The 19,082-nt window shown below is 52.1% G+C and overlaps 6 protein-coding genes across 6 annotated transcripts in view; 1 reads left to right on the plus strand and 5 right to left on the minus strand.

The window, feature by feature from the left end:
* VDAG_02998 (Frp1) overlaps positions 1–664 on the minus strand; it is a gene marked incomplete at its 5' end in the record, with an annotated part of 1,726 nt that extends 1,062 nt beyond the window's left edge. The window contains one exon of the mRNA XM_009656863.1: positions 33–664. Within this exon, the coding sequence (XP_009655158.1) occupies positions 33–664 (632 nt within the window). The remainder of the gene's footprint in view (positions 1–32) is intronic.
* A 1,519-nt stretch (positions 665–2,183) lies between these two features.
* VDAG_02999 (uncharacterized protein) lies at positions 2,184–3,438 on the minus strand. Its single transcript, XM_009656864.1, has 2 exons — positions 3,139–3,438; positions 2,184–3,073 (listed from the first exon to the last, which is right to left on the minus strand). The coding sequence occupies exons 1-2, from the start codon at positions 3,393–3,395 to the stop codon at positions 2,572–2,574; spliced, it is 759 nt and encodes a 252-aa protein (XP_009655159.1). The 5' UTR covers positions 3,396–3,438; the 3' UTR covers positions 2,184–2,571.
* A 621-nt stretch (positions 3,439–4,059) lies between these two features.
* On the minus strand, positions 4,060–7,214 carry VDAG_03000 (uncharacterized protein; the record flags this gene model as incomplete). The annotated part of the gene is made up of 4 exons (XM_009656865.1): positions 4,060–4,673; positions 4,728–4,831; positions 4,893–5,175; positions 5,228–7,214. 4 exons carry the CDS (start codon positions 7,212–7,214, stop codon positions 4,342–4,344), a joined length of 2,706 nt encoding a protein of 901 aa, XP_009655160.1. The 3' UTR covers positions 4,060–4,341.
* A 2,608-nt stretch (positions 7,215–9,822) lies between these two features.
* VDAG_03001 (paxillin) lies at positions 9,823–12,791 on the minus strand (the record flags this gene model as incomplete). Its single annotated transcript, XM_009656866.1, has 3 exons — positions 9,823–10,136; positions 10,691–12,592; positions 12,713–12,791. 3 exons carry the CDS (start codon positions 12,789–12,791, stop codon positions 9,823–9,825), a joined length of 2,295 nt encoding a protein of 764 aa, XP_009655161.1.
* A 428-nt stretch (positions 12,792–13,219) lies between these two features.
* Positions 13,220–14,021, minus strand: VDAG_03002 (Cox19p). The gene is made up of 4 exons (XM_009656867.1): positions 13,823–14,021; positions 13,722–13,756; positions 13,533–13,647; positions 13,220–13,476 (listed from the first exon to the last, which is right to left on the minus strand). The coding sequence occupies exons 1-4, from the start codon at positions 13,873–13,875 to the stop codon at positions 13,353–13,355; spliced, it is 327 nt and encodes a 108-aa protein (XP_009655162.1). The 5' UTR covers positions 13,876–14,021; the 3' UTR covers positions 13,220–13,352.
* A 553-nt stretch (positions 14,022–14,574) lies between these two features.
* Positions 14,575–17,624, plus strand: VDAG_03003 (dynamin-A). The gene is made up of 5 exons (XM_009656868.1): positions 14,575–14,946; positions 15,001–15,387; positions 15,448–15,825; positions 15,885–17,075; positions 17,132–17,624. Exons 1-5 carry the CDS (start codon positions 14,848–14,850, stop codon positions 17,441–17,443), a joined length of 2,367 nt encoding a protein of 788 aa, XP_009655163.1. The 5' UTR covers positions 14,575–14,847; the 3' UTR covers positions 17,444–17,624.
* The last annotated feature ends 1,458 nt before the right edge of the window (positions 17,625–19,082 follow it).

Here is a 19,082-nt window from a genome sequence, read left to right on the forward strand (position 1 = left end):
CGCAAGAAATCTCTTTCGTGATCCATTCGCACATGAGGAAGGAGAGCTTGGCGGCAACATGCAGGCGGTGCCAAAGACCACAGAGATGGTGAAAGGTGACTTTCGTCGGCTCATTTGCGGGGTAGAGGCGGAGAGCATACGCGGGTATGTGGTGGTCCAGGTGATGGCGAACGATGGGCGCCTCATTCAGGCTTATGAGAGTATGCCACGTTTTGGATACGCGCCGCAAGTTGAGTATATCCGCCAGGGGTAGTGCCGAGACGATCTGTATTTGGAGCTCTGTGGGAAGAGCGAGGAACAGGTGGTCAAAAGGCTGGCTGGCGGGCTCAGCTGTGGCTGCCTTCTGATGACGGGATGGAGATTGTAGATGTTGCGCTGGAACAGACTTTTGAAGTAGAGATACTTTCGACCGTAAGCCGAAGAAACGGCTCTTTTGCTTTTGATCAGTTGGACGTGGCGTATCGTGATCGCTGTCGACTGCCTTGGAGGTGCGCAGCGGAAGAATGAATGTGGATTCTGAAGGTGGAGCAGGCGTGATTTGGGAAGTGAGAGCGATTGACGGTCCAGCGTGAGGACCCTCGTCGGTAGGAGATGGCTCGTGAAGTTGATTTAGCTTGTTGAAGTATCTTTCCGAGGCGAACTCGGTGATGTGAGGCGGATCCATGATGGCCAAGCGAGCCGAGCGGCTGAGCAGGCACAGCGGTGGTACGGACGTGAGGCGATGATCTTGGTCGTCGTCAGCCCGTACCTACGGCGCCAGAGGCGTGTCGAACGTAGAGATCGGGTTGTCGACGCGGCCGGGCAGTCGCGATCTAAACATGGCGGACCATTGGAAGAGAGGCGAGCCAAGAGATGGGATGGAAATCGTGGGCAGACCGAGCCAGGTTGCTGTGTGCAAAAGACGATGCGCGCCCAGTCTTGACAGGTTGCACGGCGGCAGCGATCAATGGAATGACAGTAGAACGGATCAAGTCGCTGTCGTCAGCAGAGTCGTCGTGGTCGTTGTCTTCGTCGTCGACTTAGTTGAATTTTGAGCTCATGAAGGCGTCCAAGTCGCAGGCGTTGTCCAGACCGAAGCAACGATAGCAAGGCCGAGTCAAAGCATGGTCGTGATGGTATGGTAGAAACGAGGGAAAGAGAAGACGTGGTGTGGTAGCGGCAAAGGGACCCAGGAGACCCAGGAGGGGAGGCGCTGGGGGGTGTCTGGGGACACCGGGGAAGACGAGACGCTAGGCCAGGCCGTTGGTTCACTGGTAGAGGGGGCGGCAGCGAGGGATGGGTGGGAGCGAGACTGAGTACCAGCAGCAAAAGAGCGAAGGGGGGAGCGAGAGAGGGAAGAGTGAGCGCCTGCGACGGGCGACGGGGCTATTCAGCGGCGCAATAGTGGAGAGCTGTCGAGGGGCATGAGCAGCGAAGGCCGAAAGAAGCACCGTTTTAGCGGATGCCTGAGTGCGAATTAGAGATACAAAACTGTACTGTAAGTGTCTCCTCGGAGCTTATGAACAGTGTGCACAACGGTGACCACCAGATGGGGTGCGATGACACAGTACCCACACGGACAAGACAAGGTACCGCTACCCTCGTTCGTGAGCACGCCTTCCCTGCTCCTCCTCCCTCCCGTCGGCTGGGGTTTGGAATCGGATCCGCCGATAAGATGTCCGCGGCTGGTTGTGGAAGCTCGGCCCGTTTGGAACAACGGTGGCTCTTATCGACGGTCACGGTAACCCTTGCGGCCTTGCTGGCGTTTGCGGTACTGACGATTGGCATGCGTCTACGTCAAGTCCCTTGTGAACCGTCCATTTCGGTGTCATTTCCGATTTAGCCGCACCGCAATTGGTCCGCCCGTGCCATCCCGTGCCAGCATTTCAGCTTGCGGGGACGACCCTCCCACAGGCCAGCTTAGTAGCACTCGCCGCTCAAGACATCGTTCATTGACTGAGCCTTTCCCATAGGCGGATCCTTTCACCGTCAGCAGGACTGACGAGTGTTGATAGGCACCCGGTAAACTACAATTTGTGAAGATAGGAAAGTTATCGAACTAGAGTCGCTGGGCAGGCAGTGCGCACTGCGCAGAAAAGTGCCGCCTAGTGGTACCTGATCCAGGAAACCACCAAGAAAACCCCGAGACGGCTAGGATATTAGGCAACAACCAGGGCAGCATGGACGGAAGATGAGGAAGGATGAGGGAGGTTGTCCTGGCTCTGTTGTGCTAGTGCGGTTGGAACGGCCCTTTCTCGGTCAAACCCTTTAACTCTCTCAAGTTCTGGCCCACACTTGTATATTTCTCCGTGCAGTTCCCCGAGCCTTTCAATGTGGGTCGTCCTGTTCTGGCCGCACTGTGACACTGTATCGATACCTGTAGCGTTCGCTGCCCCGAACCGCGTGCGGACCATGTTGAAAGACCGGCCGAGACAACAACAGCGCCAACAACGGATCCAATATCATCTGAGCGAAGCCATTCGGAGTCTCCTCGGGCGCGGTGGCTTCCACTTCTCGTGATGGTCGGCCGCGCCAAGATGTTGCTCGTACCCGCCGCGCCGAACTGATCCGTGGTCAGAGGACCGAAAACCATCACCTCCATCCGCCAACACGACCTTCGTCCCAGCGATTCTTTCTTTCCTGTCGCAGGTAGTACAGTGCTTTGGCTTCTCTGTACCTTCTTACCCAGTCGAGGGCCTCCCTCTCGGAGGCGAAGGCGCCGTCCGCTTGGCCCTCAAGGAAACTCTCTTCCATCGCGTGGCATACGGTTGCTTGCTCGTGTACGCCCTGGCCCAGTCGCTGATAAAGTGCTGCCGGTGCAAATGGCGAGAGCGCGTGATCCATATCCGTTTGTTTCTGTCGCCACTGTCTCTCAAGGGCATGTGTGGAGAGGAGTTGTGCTTGCGTCGTCGACCGCTGATGTGTCAAGCGCGCTTCCAGGTCCGCCAGTTGCGCAGCTAGCTGCAAGTTCTCACCGAGCATGGCATGCAGTGCTTGATGCGACTCTGCGAGAGACGGCTGAACGGTGTCGACAGAGTGCGTGAGAGCCTCTAGGAGCTTAGGACTGGCCAGAATCTCGGCCAACTCCTGCTTACTTCACACGTGTGAGACTCAGCAAGACTTCGATCGAATATATGCTTGGATCTGCACAAGACTTACGATTTGTCTTGCAGGATCCCTGGCAGCCACTGGTCACCGGGGTCGATTGTTGACGATGTTGTTCTCATAGAATCATGTCGAGTGGCAGGTTGCCAGCCCGAAGAGTCATGCCCTTCTACGGAAATAGCACCCTGACTCGGCGTTGTAGATGGTGACAATGGAGTGACTGGTGTATTCAGGCGACTTGGATCGTGGCTGCCTGGTTTTGGCGGGGGTACTGGAGGTGGAGGATCCTGCATCGCGACGTTTGTAACCATTGGGGTTGAAGTCCCAGGTGGAAATTATGTGACGATGAAATGCGACCAAACCTAACAGACGACAACTCAAGTTAGGACGCAGGATGATGGCAGCAATAAGGTGATGCTCCAGGGTCTCGACATCTGACGAGCGTGCGTAGTCAGCATCCCTTTAAGACCGAATTCAGTCTCAGTACAAAAAGTACGTATAGAAGAACCCAGTTAACATGGCAGAAATCAGCAATCTCAAGAACAGCCCACAATACATTCACAAATAAGCCATAATACTATAGGCACCTAATGACATTAGGTGTGCTAGGGTGTATAGTGAAGAATCTGGTGGGTTATGCAAGACTGATACAAGGCTATATGTACTGAGGAAGATTTCGAGCTGTAACGGCGCTAAACCTATTATGAAGGCGGTGGCCCGGCTCATGGTCGGCTTTTTGTACTGACACTGAATTCGGTCTTAAAGGGATGGACGCGGTCTGTACGTATACAAGCATCGCCATAGCTAAATGCAACTAAATGGGACTGGGTTGCAAATGGGCAAACCTGGATACCTAAGTACCTACCTAACGTAAGGTTGTCAGGGAGTAAGACAGCAGTCCCCCAGAATTGGCTTGCGCCTCAGACTGTACCTGTCCCTGAAGAGAAACATGGGCAATTGTTCACGACGGTAGCTGTGGCATGAGCATTAGATTTTGGCGTCAGGCATCCGTATCACGCTTAGCTCTATCTCACCTTGACCACCTTTCTCGCGATCTCGTACATTGGTGTCCAGCGATCAAATCCGCTTGCCAATGTTGCCAGGCCACCCCGTCTAGTGACCTTGCGTCCATCCACGAAAGCATTGTTGTGGGCACCTGTCCAGCTCAAGCCGCTCTTCTCGTGTATACCTCGACCGACCCATCAGCATAAACCGAAAATTGTACCAGTGACCAGGCGCACGAATCATCAGTACAACTCATGACCTAACTGACCAAAGGTCCCTCGACCATCCCATCTCTCGCATCTTTTTACTGCTCGAGGCTGCCGCCTTCTTTTCCCCAGAGACGATGGCCAGGGCTTTGCTGCACGCAGCAAATGCCTCTACCAGCTCTTTCATCCTGTTCCCCTTCACAAAACAGGCGGTGATATCTGAGTCTTTCTGAGCCATAACTGCTGCGAGATCCATGCATTCGAGCAAATTATCCCTCGAAACACACGTTCCTGCAAAATGGAGCGTACTGATATACGCCAGTATAGTCTCGGGAAGATAGGTGTCACGGAGCGCCTGCAGGCATTGCGCATCGTCTTCTAGACAGAAAGTCAGCAGCTGTTATTCCAAGGAATAGGTCGATCTTTGCTCACCGTCAAGCAAGAGCCAGCCCTTGAACATTGGCTCTACGTATTCCTTGGCATTCTTGACTTCATTGCCGACCTGATTCCAGAAATCACGCTTGGCAGAAGGATCCCTAGATAGGTTAGTCATAAGTCTCGAATAAGAGCCATCCTGCCAGCAGCACCAATACTTACTCTCGCGACAACTCTGTCAACGAAGCGATTGTTTCCATGGTATCGAGAGCCTTGACCAGGCATTCAAGATCGCGGAAAATCCTAGCCTGGGTGGCTAGCAGCCTTGATGAAGTTTGCCTATCACCGATTGCTTCGAGCTGGTCGGCCCAGAAGGCGTCATCGATCTCCGGAACATGTGCAATGTCCGCCTCTTCCTGTCCGCCAAGACTGATCCTCTGTTGCAAAACTTGACTCATAGTGACCCTATTTGCTAGTTGTCGGGCAGCATTCAGGCGCATAGTGCCTGTGAGAACTGTCAGTTATTTGTTGTTGCTGTGGAGGAGGGTTTGACGAACCTAAGAAGTACTTGTAAACCTTAACGCCAACGAAAAAGACATCAGGCCAAGCCTCATCAACAAGAAGAAGCCATTCCAATGAACGGATCAACAACTCTTCTTCTTCCGAGATCGCATCGGGGTCTTCGCCAAAGAAATCTATCTTGATGAGGCGGCCGTATTTAAGAGAGCCAGGGCCAGCTTCGATGATTCGAAATGGCTCTCTCCTGCTGCCAGCTTCTTGTTCAACGTTGCCTAGCTGGCTCAGTATGAGCCGTGGTTGCATCTTGACGAATCGAAGTACGTCAAGACCTGACTTTTGAATAAGCTCAAGCTGATTTAGCCGCGTATCGCGGTCTGTAAGATGTCGGAGATTGATGCTGAGGACCTCGAAAGCCCGGGGCATCGACAGTTTTGAACAATACAAGGGAATCAGCTCCTCGTATTGTGCGAGTCGAAGCAAAGTCACATAGGAGCTGATGATAGTTTCTTGTATAGCACGTGCCTGCGGTTCGCGCTCGAGTGTTGGTGATAGTGAGGTTGAAACGTCAAGGTCGTCGAGGGTGGAAAGTACAATAAGAACGTGAACGGCCACACGGAGGGTATCATAATCGCGCCCATTCACGAACCCATGTGTATCAGCCTCAGTATTGGTAGGCTCAGTATCAACCTCCCCCCGTTCCCTCGCCAATACCACGCCTTGTTGAAGAAAGTGTTGGCTAGTTTCTTTCGTGATTAGAGCCGCCTGTAGCACCTTGAGTGGCATCAAAGCTTCGTCGCGCGTAAGCTTGTGGACTTTTAGTGATTTGATAAGTCGCTTCTCGGTTGTAGATTCTTCACCATGATACTGGACAGCATCGAAAACGGCGAATTGTTGGTCGATGTTGGCAGACATTTCCGGTTGACATTGCTCAAGGACATAACTGTCAAACTGACTGCGTAGAAGTGCATTGTAGTGCATGAACATGAAGTCGTCCCACGACTTGCAGACTTTCTCTACGCTCTGAATGTCGCCGGCCAAAACACCATAGACCGCGGATTCGATCTCGTCAGTGCCTGCATGCCTTGCCGAAGCAAAGCACATGCGTCTCCAAAGAGCGATAGAATGGGCATCTTCCTTGTGAATAACGGCATCACCTGTGCCTGCTGAAGGAAGAGCTGACAAGGATACAGCACGCCAGGTCTCTGTACGTTCGGCACACCATTCTTGAATCTTGGCCAAGGTGCAGCCGCGTCGAAGCAGCTGGTAACAACCGACCCAAATGGCTCGCTCAAAGAACTCATCCTGTGGTTCGAGCTTACGTGACTGGCGAGTCACAGCATCTGGGTCGAGCTGTGATACGAGTGGAGCCTTGTCAGATGTCATCAACGATTGAGCGACGTTAGCGGCAAGGGGATCCAAAGGGCGCGAGGCTCCGAGAAGATCTTTGTGCAGCTTGAGAGCTGTTCGCGAATGGATGCATCCGTGAGCAATGATTTGGCCGCGCTCAGCGTTTTGCTGCAAGTCGCGAATCAGTTCGTCGATTGCAGGACCTGTTGTCGCCGTGTGTTGCAGCCACTCAAGAACCGTTTTCCTCTCTGCTGTTCGGTCGGTCTGCGCAACGAATGAGCCCCACAGATCATCCTTTCGAGAATGGATTTCCGCATCAAGGCCTCCAGTGACTGCCGCCGACTTGGTCTGAGGGTATCTGAGCGTAACAAGTCGTTGTAGCAGATCCCAAGTCTGAAGCTCTGATTCCCACTTGCGAATTTGCGAGATGGTTGCTGCGGGATCTGTCTCGTCTTCTGCATCATCCACATCCATCTCGTTATCAGTGAGGTTTCCGGACCCACGATGCCGTAGTTGGTCAAGACGTTCTGATGCATGGTTGTAGAACCTTTGAACAAGCTCCAGCACCCGCTCTTGCTTCTGCTGATTTGACCCCGGACCACCGAGACAATCATCTACGGCATTCGCGAAGTGCTCTGCCTCAAAGCCTACCTCAAGGGTAAAATCACCCTCAGCCATTGTGTTGTGACCTTCTATTTTATCCGGGGTTGCGAGTTGCTTAGAGCTGTATCCTTGTACTGAAGCTGAGAGGCGCAGTGATCGATTCTCGGTTCTGGTATTTTTATCATCAGTTGATATCCTAGTATGAGAGGGGCCTGTGAAAGAGATATTGGCCGGGAAAGGCCCAGTTGTGCAGCTGAGGAAAGAGGAGTGTTACAGTCGAGCAGACATGCAGCCATTGCAGGGGATGAACGGCCAGAAGAGGGAACTCGGGCTAACCTTTGGAGTTCTGATCGATAGATTCAGGGCGCTTCCAGCTTCTCCAGAGCCTGGCTTGACGTTGCGATGCGCCGATCGCAGCGTGCTGTCGATAGTCGTGCCGTGTTGCGACTGTCGGGTCGAAAACGCTGCCCCCTGACGTTCGGGACCGGTAAACGATGGTGTGGGACACGAAAGATGTCCAGGAAGTCGTAACAAGACGGAAGCAAAGAGCGCGCGCACAGATTTGGTTCCGGTTAAGGCAATGTGTGGTGAATGGCCTGCCTGGGCTTCGTCGTTGTTCGGGGATTTGTGACTTGGCTGGGGTTGACGCGACTACCAAGGTGGAAGAGCAAATGTCGTGTAGGGTACCCACTCCAGTAAGGTAGGTACCTCACTCAGTCTCAGGAATCTCAGCACCAAATAGTGGGCGATATAAAGACTGATGAGCCGATTGGTCTGTGCATATGCCCCACTAACAAAAGTTTTATAAGTACTGGCGATTGTTGCTCGGGTTTGATTTGAATTCTCTTCTCTTCTTCATACAATGTCTTTACGGCTTTCATATTAGAGTCTCGGAACAGGTATTCAATGCTTGTTCAGGTCCCTTGAGGATCTCTTGCGTGCTCATTGATGGCCCAGATCGATGGTACTTGGTACATTTCCCTCTTCTAAAAGTTGCCAGATTTTCTCCATTCTGGCGGACGCGCGGTTCAGATGTAGGGCACATTTAAAATTCCGACGATGTGCGATGAGGCGTCGCTCGCCGCTCCTGCTTGTTACATTTGCGCTGCCATTTGTTTCTTCTTGAGTCTCAAGAGGTCGGCTTTTGGACAACTAGCAGAAACTGCAGAATCTCCTTGCTCGCGATAGAATGCTTCGCAGCACTGATACAGCGCCAGCACATGTGCCTGACATTTGGCGTCGTTCAAGCCGTTCCTGCTAAGGCAGTCTGAAATTTCACAGTCAGCCCTTGATGGCCTGCGGGTCTCCCTCCTCGTCCATCGGCGTACATACTTTGAATCTCGCACTTCGACGAGCAGCGCATGTGTTACTTAGAAGGTCCAACCAAGTTTAAGTGGAATAGTCTCGGCTCACCGCACGCGCATGGCATGGCGGGTTGTCCCGCAGATCTGCTTGCAATGTCTGGTGCGAAAGATAAGCATAAGTATACATTTACAGCGACCTCATGACAGCACTGGATCTTTTTCAGTACTTACCATTTTCTTTTGCTTCTGTAGTCGGAAATGGCGTTCTGTTTGTTGCTCCCCAAAGTGTGTCACAATCAGGTTTGTGTAAGGAAAGACGAGGGCGTAGAATGCAGCCGAAGGAGGACAGCTTCTTTTCCCAAATCGAACGGGGGCTGGGAAGCACGTAATGACCCAGAAGCTGGATTTGGGAGGTGGAGGTTGTAAACGGTTTAGGTGAAGCATGTGGGGAGTCACGTCATTGCTCTTCATAGGCACATGGCTGCGTACCTGGCTAGGTCTGTACTCAGTTGGGCAAGGTTGCTCTTGTAGATCGTGGATGACAGAGGCACGTCTCATGTACAGGTACCCGAGATGTAACTTGGCACGTTGTAGGGCCGCAATGAATATTTCGACGAAGAAGAGTGCCTCCGACCTGGTCACTTACCCCCCATGTAAGCCTAATGTCGACAAGGGAAATTGTGGGTCTCGAGAGGTCTACTGTAGGTATCAGTACCCACCCACACTGTACTGTACCTAGGTGTATCCGTCTTGTAGGTACCTTATCACGTTATCGAGGCTGCTGGGGACCACTTCCTGACAGCAAGGAATCTTCCAGTCAGGTACCTTATTCGACACCAACCTTACTGACTCCTGCCCCGCCTCGGCAGCAACCTTTGGTCCCTCCTTCACCTTATCGCGATCATCGCCTCAGAGAGAAGGCTCTCAAACCCGCAACACAACTCCCAACAGCCACGGCATCTGCCAGCTTTCATCGCCAACGACGCGCATGATCCCTTGGAGCTCGAGGCTACCTTTGATCAAACCCGTCAGTCAACTTGGCTCATCACCACCTACCGCTTCCCCCACGCTCTCTCGTCCTCCATGCTCCTAGTTTTATGCGGTCGCTCCACTTCACGATTTCCTATAAACGCTTTGCTAACCATGTTGTGGTCTTGCAGATACAAGCCCATCGCCTGATATCCTCCCCGAATCATAGGCCACGATGTCTGCTGAGCATGAGAACGGCAGTCCTTCGGTGCCTGCTCCAGACGCCGAAGCTGTTGAGCACCTCAACATTAAGGTGACAGACAACAACAATGAGGTTTTCTTTAAGATCAAGAAATCGACAAAACTGGAGAAGCTCATGAATGCCTTCTGCGACCGGCAAGGAAAAGCATTCAACACGGTTCGTTTTGTGTTTGAAGGACAACGGGTTCAACCCACAGATACACCTTCAGCAGTAAGTTCCCGCATTTGCCATTCTCATTCTCTTCAACCGAAGCGTGCTGACGTCTGTGGCCTAGCTCGAAATGGCCGATGGCGACACACTTGAGGTGTACCAAGAACAAGTTGGTGGTTGTTGATGCGCCACCCCCACGGCGAATACGGACTGGCAGTTCACAGCACAGGGTCGGTAGTGGTGTTGAATGCATGGATTTTACTATTAGGAACGAAGGACATCGCATTCCTGCGATATTCGGCCGAAGATCAACTAGACGCGGGAATCAAATTCTGGTCATTAACAATCTGCGAACCCAAGGCTTATCCCATTCAAAGTGCGTCTCTTGCTATGCGGAACAAGAAAAATCAGTGCAGGTCACGAAATGGCATTCGGTGTGGCAGCGGCCAACGAAAAGCATGCAATCTGGACTGAGTCCCTCAACTTCTGCAGGAAATCTGACTACCCTAGACACGTTTAAGCCTTGAGTTGCCTAGCCCGACAGCCAGTGCAAAGAACTAGTGTCCTTTCTCCATCTACCTGGGGGAATACTTGTCCGTCGTCAAACCCCCCATTACAAACAGCACAACGGAAGCAATCATCGTGCCACTCCCCCCCCAGAGCCTGTATGTACTGCCCAATGACAGCGCGTCGGCACTTTTTGCATTTGGGGGCTCGTCTCTCTGTGCGCTTGGTTTGACAGTTGATGCACCAAGCATATCCGTCCTTTTCAATGTGTGTCATGCCTTGGTTGAATGGGTCACCACACTCGGCGCAAAAGAAGTGACCGTAGTGCCAATGCTCCCCAAGGGCCACAATGTGCTCACCTAGGATTGGTGTCTTGCAGTGTTTGCATCGGGGTGCATAAAGCTCATGCCAGTCCAGATGACAGAAGAACCGGAATCGTTCGTCTCCGTCCTCTTCTCTTGTCATGCCTGGCGTCTCTTCCAGAACTTCCCCCTCAGCCCTACGCCTGATTCTGCTCAGGCGATTAGTACGATACAATTCAGGCTCAGGACTGATTTCGAGTGCTTCCAGCCCTGTACCGCAAGAGTAGCATGTGAAACATTGGGGGTGAAACCGTTCTGGGACACCAGCAAGTGCAACGAAGCGGCCCTCGATTGGAAGACTACATTCGTGACATGAGGTGCTCGATCGATAGCCCCCTACGGGAGCTGGCGACCAGTGGCCTCTAGGCCGTGTGCCGGCTGTGTTTTTGCCCCCTCGTGCCTGCGGTGTTGGAAGAGGACGTGTCGACGATCTCATTCCATGATGGCTATCCTCAGGCGTTACGATTGATGGAATGACTGGCATGTCGTTGGGCATTTCGCATGCACCCTGGACGATGATGGATGGCGCCGGTGGACATCGGGATGCTTCCGAATCCATGTCATCCTGGTCTGGTATCACGATAAGGGGAATAGTAGGTGACATGTGACCTGATTGTTCTCTCCATGGGGATGAGCTGCCGAAAGCTGATCCTGGCTTCTTATCAACCGTGTCCTCTGGAGCTTTCCAGTCTGTGTCGAAGCTTACGATCGGACGTCCTGGATTGTCGCTGACGGCGGTGGGAGTGGGCAACTTGGCACTGCGGTCCTTCAACCTCATGCTGGTCGCTTCTCGAATATCATCGCTTCGTCTTTCGACCCCACTGTCCCTACACGTCTCTTGGTCTTCTGGAAGAATGATATGGGGAACATTGGTCGTATACTGTGGGTTTCGTGACTGGCTGGGGGGCTCGCGATGAACGTCGATCGAGACCCTTGCCTTCTGCACATCGACTTTTTTAGCAGGCGAAGTCGCAGTGAGGTGATCTTGATTCCGGAGTTTCCTTGAGGCGGCTGTGGAGGGGGCGTCTACACCCATTTGCGGGGCATGGGCGTTGTTGTCAGGTAATGTACCTTCGGGTTCTTCCCAGATCTGGTCCCCGGAGAACGGACGATCAATCTCGCCACTGATATTCCTCTTGGTGCTAACCCGGCGACTCCCCGGTTGAAGGGGTGCCGGCTGTGCTGCTTGTTGCATACGAGGTTCGTGCACAAGAGTCTTCGTGTTCGCATTATGTGCTTCGTCGGCAGATGGTCCATGTGAGTATCCTAAAGAGAACCGGCTTCTGCGAGAATGGACGTTGGTGTCGATTGAAGACCTGTTGGACGAGGCCCCTTCGCCCGCCAGAGACGTCACAGCGTTCCCCCCAGTTCTTCTTCCGAAGCTTGCGGTGCGAGCGTGCTGATAGCTGTTTTTCCTCATGTGGGGCTTGTAGCGGTATGGCGCATTGGGTTGAGGTTCGACTCCATGACGATGTTGCCACACTAGCTCTGAGGCTTCTTCCTGTGCTGCATCGTATAGTTTCCGCTCGTCGCTGTCATGCGTGCTCTGATTGTCGGCAAGCTTCATGTCATCCATTGCATGGCGGAGAGAGCCTGCTTCTTCTTTCTCCATCCACCTCTGGCCTCTTTCTATGTACTTGACACTAGGCAACAGATTGGAGGGTCCTTTAAGTGATTTGGACTGAGTAGACTGATAGTCGTGGGCTTTCGTGGTTGCCGTAGGGAGACGGGACGACACACTGGTGGAAGTATTACATATGGTGTTGGGAGTCGCCCCGGCACTACTTGGTAATTCTGGCATGCCTGCAGGCGAGGTTCTTATGGTATTGGCATCGTCTTTGATGGTGGATGGCTCTTCACGGCTTCGAATACTCGTGGTCGGCAAGGGCCTTGCGCCGCCTGGGCGAGCAATACGATTGTTTCGAAGGTCGGCAAGATAGGCAGCTGCGTGCATCCCTTGTTGTCAGATCAATCGTTCGTGTTGATGAACCGCACCCAAGGTGTACACTTAGCTCTTACCAAACTGCCCATTGTCCATGTACGTCGGCGATGGCGGGGTGACCTTGCGGGTCTTTTCGGTGGATTTCTTGCGGTTCATTCTCACGAAAGGATGGATCAGGGCCGTTCGCCTCTAGTTCGCGAATAGATGTAAAGTCGGCAAAGTTCAGAATTTATGACGGCTTCTCGAGCAACAGTGCAGATCTGTCTGTTTGGTGTATGTCTGAATGGTGTTTAGTGGCCTCAATTACAATCTTTCCATGACTGGTTTGAGTTGAGTTGGGCTGGTCCGCGAGACGGTCGTCACAGCAACGGTGCCAACTCAACAATGCATTTACGCGACATCGCCGCACAGACGCGTCTCCTAGGTACCTAGGTACCTAGGTGGGCATCCAGTGGCGGGTCAAGAACAAAGACATCACCCACCAGTCAGGTACCTACTTAGGGAGGTAGTTACATTTGACCTTGCCCATGGGAACAAGAGCCTAAGCAGCCTACAGCCTGTCACGCTCAACTCAACTGGGGTTGGTCACATGCGGATTATATATCAAGCTACTATCATTATCAAGCTTAGTTGCACACCTACAAACCAAACCCGTTCGTAGGGCAGCATGCGCCAAGGGCTTGCAGCAAAGCTGGCTACCTTAGCCAAAGCATTCTCTTACCATCGCAATTCACCCTTAGTTCCTTTACCATCCTGTGATTGTTGCCCACCTGTCCGCTTGGTTTCATGAGAATCGTTCCCGAATCCCAAATTCTTGAAGTCGTCTCGGGCCATCAAGTTCCTTATGAGGCAATGTCAGTCAGCGAGCGCGAAGTCTGATGGGCCAGAGTAACTCACCGGTCCATGCGGCAGGTCAAGTAAGACTTAGCCAGATCGCGACACGCGGCATCATTGACGCCAGAAACTTTCTTCATACAAGACAAGTAGGAAGCCATGACATGTTTACACTCTCCTATTGGCAGATGACACGCCAAGGAGGTCAGCAAAGCTTGTCATAGTTTTAGCAGGGCAACGGGAGAAAAATACCATCGTGGTCGAGGGGGAAGCTACCCCGTTGCGGACTGTAAGATGAACATTAGATTTCTAGGATTCAAAAATCCATCACAGTAAGTCGGGAGATTGCTCACGGCGTGGGCTTGGAATATGCCGGTCCTCCGCCTGGACTGCCGAACGAACTCATCGGATGCTGGTAATAGAAATGTGACGTGCGATGTTACAAGCTCATGGAACTATGAGGGCAATGTGTGCCTGAAGGCTACCTATGCACGTGAGGCCCAGTAAAGCTGTACCGCAAATCGTTCCTGTCCCTTGTCGTCGCTGTCGTCCAGAATGGAGTATTCGTAAACCTGGAATGCGTTTAACGAGCCTGTAGGCGTGTGCAGCAGAATGACCCACGAGGCAAACTCGATATCAGACTATAGCCCTCCCACGAATACACTGGATACAGGCTGCTGTATTCGAGTACTGATAAGAAGATACTAGTGCTCGTTCGCAAAACACACCATTATACTGCAATGAATGCTTAGGTCTGGCCTGATCCGTTCGGCCGACCGTCACTCGAAACAAAGTAACGTTCTATCGACGAGTACGCGCTATACAAGTACACATATTAATCACTGAGATGTCAATAAGAACGCCGTGTGTCGCAACCAGCCATAATGCCCTTGAGCGTCTCGCCCCACTATTGCAATACGCATGTTATCCTTATCTACAGACAATCAATCGTAAGGCGGCTAGTCGGGACCAGGCTTAGGACCGTGCTAGCTGTCCAGAGGTCCAAGGTCTTCAAGGGAGTTGGTGGATCGCGCATGAAATCTCCAAATTGATCTATCGAGAAGGACCTTGCCTCCGTACGCCGAGCATAACGCAGGTCGCAGGCACGCTTGACATTGCTAGCCGTCTGTCAGCTTTGCCAATCAATCGCTCAGCCGAATTTCATCCACTCCTCGCAACGCGGCGTCGCTACTAGCGACTTCACTCTGGATATTGTCGCGTCTCAAGGTCCAACCCCAGTTTCGAACTCGACCAGCAACCTTCCGACGGCATTAACCTTCCTTGCGGTCAAGCTTCTAGCTACGCCGAATCACCCCACCCTATCGCTGCAGACTCTTTCCTTTTCGCAGCAAGATACGACTGTCAAGCTATAGTCATCATGGCCTCTCTTGGGGATGACCTTTTGGGCACCGTCAACAAGCTGCAAGACTTGGTCTTCAACACCATTGGCAGCGACTCCCTTGACCTTCCGCAAATTGTGGGTGATCTTTTGGTATATCCTGATCAAACCTCTTGAATCTGACTGTCATAGGTTGTGGTTGGGTCGCAATCCGCAGGAAAATCTTCTGTTCTCGAAAACATCGTCGGACGTGATTTCCTACCCCGTGGGAGTGGCATCGTTACAAGGCGGCCCCTTATCTTGCAGCTCATCAACGTTCCTGAGGACGAGAGCACCGCCCAGCCAGCAAATGACCCCTACAGGTCCCCATCTCAAGCTCGGCGATCTGAATGGGCCGAGTTCCACCACATTCCCAATCGCAGATTCAACGACTTCGGCGACGTTAAACGGGAGATCGAGAATGAAACCTCGAGAGTGGCTGGCAGCAATAAGGGTATCAATCGACAACCGATAAACCTAAAAATCTACTCTCCCCACGTCCTAAACCTGACGCTCGTAGACCTCCCCGGTTTGACCAAGGTATGTACTCGCATCCATGATGGACCCTGTGAAAATTGTGTGCTGACACTAACCTCCCAGGTACCCATAGGCGATCAACCGACCGATATAGAGAAGCAGACTCGCAATTTGATTTCGGAATATATTGCCAAGCCTAACAGTATCGTCCTCGCTGTCTCTCCTGCCAATGTGGACATCGTCAACTCGGAGGCCCTAAAGCTAGCGAGACACGTTGACCCGCTCGGCAGGCGGACTATCGGCGTGCTCACTAAGGTCGATTTGATGGATCATGGAACGAACGCACTGGACATCCTCTCGGGACGTGTTTATCCATTGAAACTTGGCTTCATTGGTGTTGTCAACCGCTCGCAACAGGACATCCAGGGTAGCAAGCCAATGGAGGAGGCGCTGAAGGACGAGGCCGACTTCTTCAAGCACCACCCCTTGTTTCTATGTATGGTCAATATATGAGAAGAATGGGGGAACGCTGTACTGGTTCTAAGTCATCCATCACGAAGGTTATGGCGTATATTCGAGCGCGCATGCCGGACATTAAGGCACGCCTCAACACCCTCATGGGGCAAACCCAACAGGAACTGGCCAGCTACGGTGATATGCACTTCAGTGGCAAGGAGCATCGCGGGTCTCTTATCTTACAGCTCATGACCCGCTTTGCCACTTCTTTCATATCTTCAATCGATGGCACTTCGACCGAGATCTCGACCAAGGAGCTATGTGGCGGTGCTCGCATCTATTACATTTTCAACTCGGTATTCGGTAGCTCCCTCGAGTCTATCGATCCAACATCTAACCTTTCCGCCCTTGATATCCGCACGGCTATTCGCAACTCAACTGGCCCCCGCCCAAGTCTGTTCGTCCCGGAGATGGCGTTCGACCTTCTCGTCAAACCTCAAATCAAACTCCTCGAGATTCCTAGCCAGCGCTGTGTTGAGCTTGTCTATGAAGAGCTCATCAAAATTTGCCACACCTGTGGCTCAACAGAACTCTCGCGGTTCCCAAGGCTGCAGGCCAAACTAATTGAAGTTGTTTCCGATCTACTCCGGGAAAGACTAGGCCCGGCATCATCTTATGTTGAGTCATTGATCTCCATTCAGCGCGCTTACATCAATACCAACCATCCGAACTTTCTGGGTGCCGCAGCTGCGATGAGTCATGTTGTCAGCAATAAACAGGAGAGGGAACGCAAGCGTCTCATACAAGAAGAGAAAGACAGAAGAGAAAGGCGGCGTCTTAAGGAGCTCGGGGCGAATGGTGTCGACACCCCCGCTGAGGATGAAGAAGAGTCGGCTGTTGTCGAAAAGGGTGACTCGGCAACAGCTCGCCGACAGGCCGTCAAAGGAGCCCGAAGCTTGTCCCCAGGTCTCAAAGAGCATGGCGCTGTTTCGCTCAACGCAGCCGTGAACGGTGCCCGGTCAATCTCCCCTTCGAGGCTGAACAACCAACAGGGGCTCGGCGGCGCGCGAGACTCGTTCCTAAACTACTTCTTCGGCAAAGACGGCGCATCACCGATGCCTATGGGTTCTGGTAGTGCTCATGGAAGAGACCTTTCCGTTGCGAGGCACGTTAGCCAAAGTATGGAGCCCACCTTCTCCCAGAGCATTCGCCGAAATGACGATACGCTGTCGAGCCGGTCTGCTCTTCAACCACAGGCACGCGAAGATGACTCTCGTGATTTGGGCGCGCATTTCGTAAGTTTCTTTCTTGAGTATGAATACGTCACAAGCACTGACTCTTCTCTTGTTAGGGAGCTGGTGGTGAACCAGCTTTGACTGATCGTGAGGCCATGGAGACTGAGCTTATCAGAGCTCTTATTTCATCTTACTTCAACATTGTTAGGGAGTCCATTGCCGACCAGGTGCCAAAAGCCGTCATGCATCTGCTGGTAAACCACAGCAAAGATGTAGTCCAAAACCGCCTTGTGAGCGAGCTCTACAAGGAGACGTTGTTTGAAGAGTTGCTCTACGAGGACGATGGGGTCAAGAAGGAGCGCGAGAAATGTGAGAAGCTTCTCCAAACCTACCGCGAGGCCTCGAAAATCATAGGAGAGGTGCTTTAGTTGTTTCAAGATACGGCATGGACATACGGAAGCACGTCTTTGTAAAATCAGGTGGAAGCTTATCGAGGTGGTAGTCTCCTACCTTGAAGCACAGAGGAGCTGGGAAAGATAGAGCTGTTTTTCTACTGTACTCCTATTCAGCTTGGCTGTCAGCAACATTCACTTCTCCATATGTATTCCCATCCTGTAATGATGGCAATATGTGATCAACTATGCCGGGGGCAGTATAGTGTGCATTTGTGGTGTTGCTTATCGCCAATCAGACGTGTCGGGGATGCTGAGTACGCTCCAGAAAAAGCTACTATTGAACGGCCCTTGCCACATACCCTCACTCTGTCCTTCTTTGACAATGTTCAGAGACATGATTCAGAGGACCAGTCATAATCGAGGAGTATCCTCGACGATAATATTCGACCATGGCATCAAACTTGCACACAGAGCGGGATACAAGTATATGCAATGCTTCGGCTATATGTACGGTTGTATCGACGTTCCTTTGGATCATCTGTACACAAACTTGATAATTTGTTTTGCGCGAATTCTGTCGCTATCATTCAACATCTATGTCAGCCAAGTAAAGCAAGTATACATTCACGGCCAGTATTCCAGCCAGTAGCGTGTATTTGGCGTAGTATCACTATTCCTGGCCCTTCAAGTAAAATGGCCGGGTATTGTATTCGTAATCCCTATGGACAAACGAATGCATGAACCTTATCAATATATCTGTGCCTTGCGCCTCCGACTGTGAGCAGATGGGATAGCAGTCAGGGCTGGGGTACCTGTAGTGTACTGTTGTTACCAGAACCTGTGAAGCGGGATAGTGAAGAGTAGCAAAGCGTGCTCGGATGGCCTGTACTAGGCCGATGGGAATACAATGGAAACTGAGGCTTATTGGCTGATCGAAGCGGCAGTACAGGTCGCAAGATGTTCATGGCCGCTGCTGGAGTCCGGTCATGTTATAGATGACAGACCCACGACAGCGCCGAGCAGCAGGCAGTGAATGGCAAGGGCTCGAGGCGTATATAATAACGGTTGATCAAAGGACATGAGGACTCAATTTCGAACCCTGAACAGTCTGTCTGTCTAGAGGAGGGTAGTACGAGAGACTCACGGATGGTACAGAGTCACTCGGCTTGTTTCGCTGGAGATGCATATGCTTCAGTATAACGAAGCCCAAGGGCGCGCGTAAGTGGATTTACAACACAACCTCCAGCCCTTTTAGTCAAGGAGTTGCTTTTCCAAACGCTGGTCGCGCCATCTTAGCCAACTAGCCAAGCAATCCTTGCTCATGGTCATAACATGCAAACTTGTTGCATTTCTGTGACGTAGCATCCGATAGGAAGGGTCACTTTGTAAGCATACTGGGTGCGTTTTGCTTTCCTATTGCACCTAGATAAATGACATATGGATTCAAGTCCGTAGCATTCATCTTTCGAATCGAAATCTCAGAAACCCTTCAAAAGACCAGTCTTTGACCGCGACAGTGGAGCCGTTGTCGGCATCCAGCTTGAGCCTAAGCTCGTAGACATGATCAAAGCCAATGGCAACCACATGCAATGCCGACACTTCCGCTGAGGATGATCACATACCCGAACGCCACCCAAAGCGACGCGGACAGGCATTCCGGGCATTGGGCCAC

Source organism: Verticillium dahliae, genomic scaffold, assembly GCF_000150675.1.
Source record: "Verticillium dahliae VdLs.17 supercont1.5 genomic scaffold, whole genome shotgun sequence".
NCBI lineage: Eukaryota > Fungi > Ascomycota > Sordariomycetes > Glomerellales > Plectosphaerellaceae > Verticillium > Verticillium dahliae.

Bases quoted from the DNA above. Each gene is read 5' to 3' on its own strand.
- VDAG_03002 (XM_009656867.1), bottom strand. From the start codon at position 13,875: ATGAGTTCGTTCGGCAGTCCAGGCGGAGGACCGGCATATTCCAAGCCC. The intron at 13,648-13,721 runs GTATTTTTCTCC...ATCTGCCAATAG, and splicing joins CTTCCCCCTCGACCACGATG to GAGAGTGTAAACATGTCATG. The intron at 13,477-13,532 runs GTGAGTTACTCT...TTGCCTCATAAG, and splicing joins TTGACCTGCCGCATGGACCG to GAACTTGATGGCCCGAGACG.
- VDAG_02999 (XM_009656864.1), bottom strand. From the start codon at position 3,395: ATGGTTACAAACGTCGCGATGCAGGATCCTCCACCTCCAGTACCCCCG. The intron at 3,074-3,138 runs GTAAGTCTTGTG...ACACGTGTGAAG, and splicing joins GGGATCCTGCAAGACAAATC to TAAGCAGGAGTTGGCCGAGA.
- VDAG_03003 (XM_009656868.1), top strand. From the start codon at position 14,848: ATGGCCTCTCTTGGGGATGACCTTTTGGGCACCGTCAACAAGCTGCAA. The intron at 15,388-15,447 runs GTATGTACTCGC...CTAACCTCCCAG, and splicing joins ACCTCCCCGGTTTGACCAAG to GTACCCATAGGCGATCAACC. The intron at 17,076-17,131 runs GTAAGTTTCTTT...TTCTCTTGTTAG, and splicing joins GTGATTTGGGCGCGCATTTC to GGAGCTGGTGGTGAACCAGC.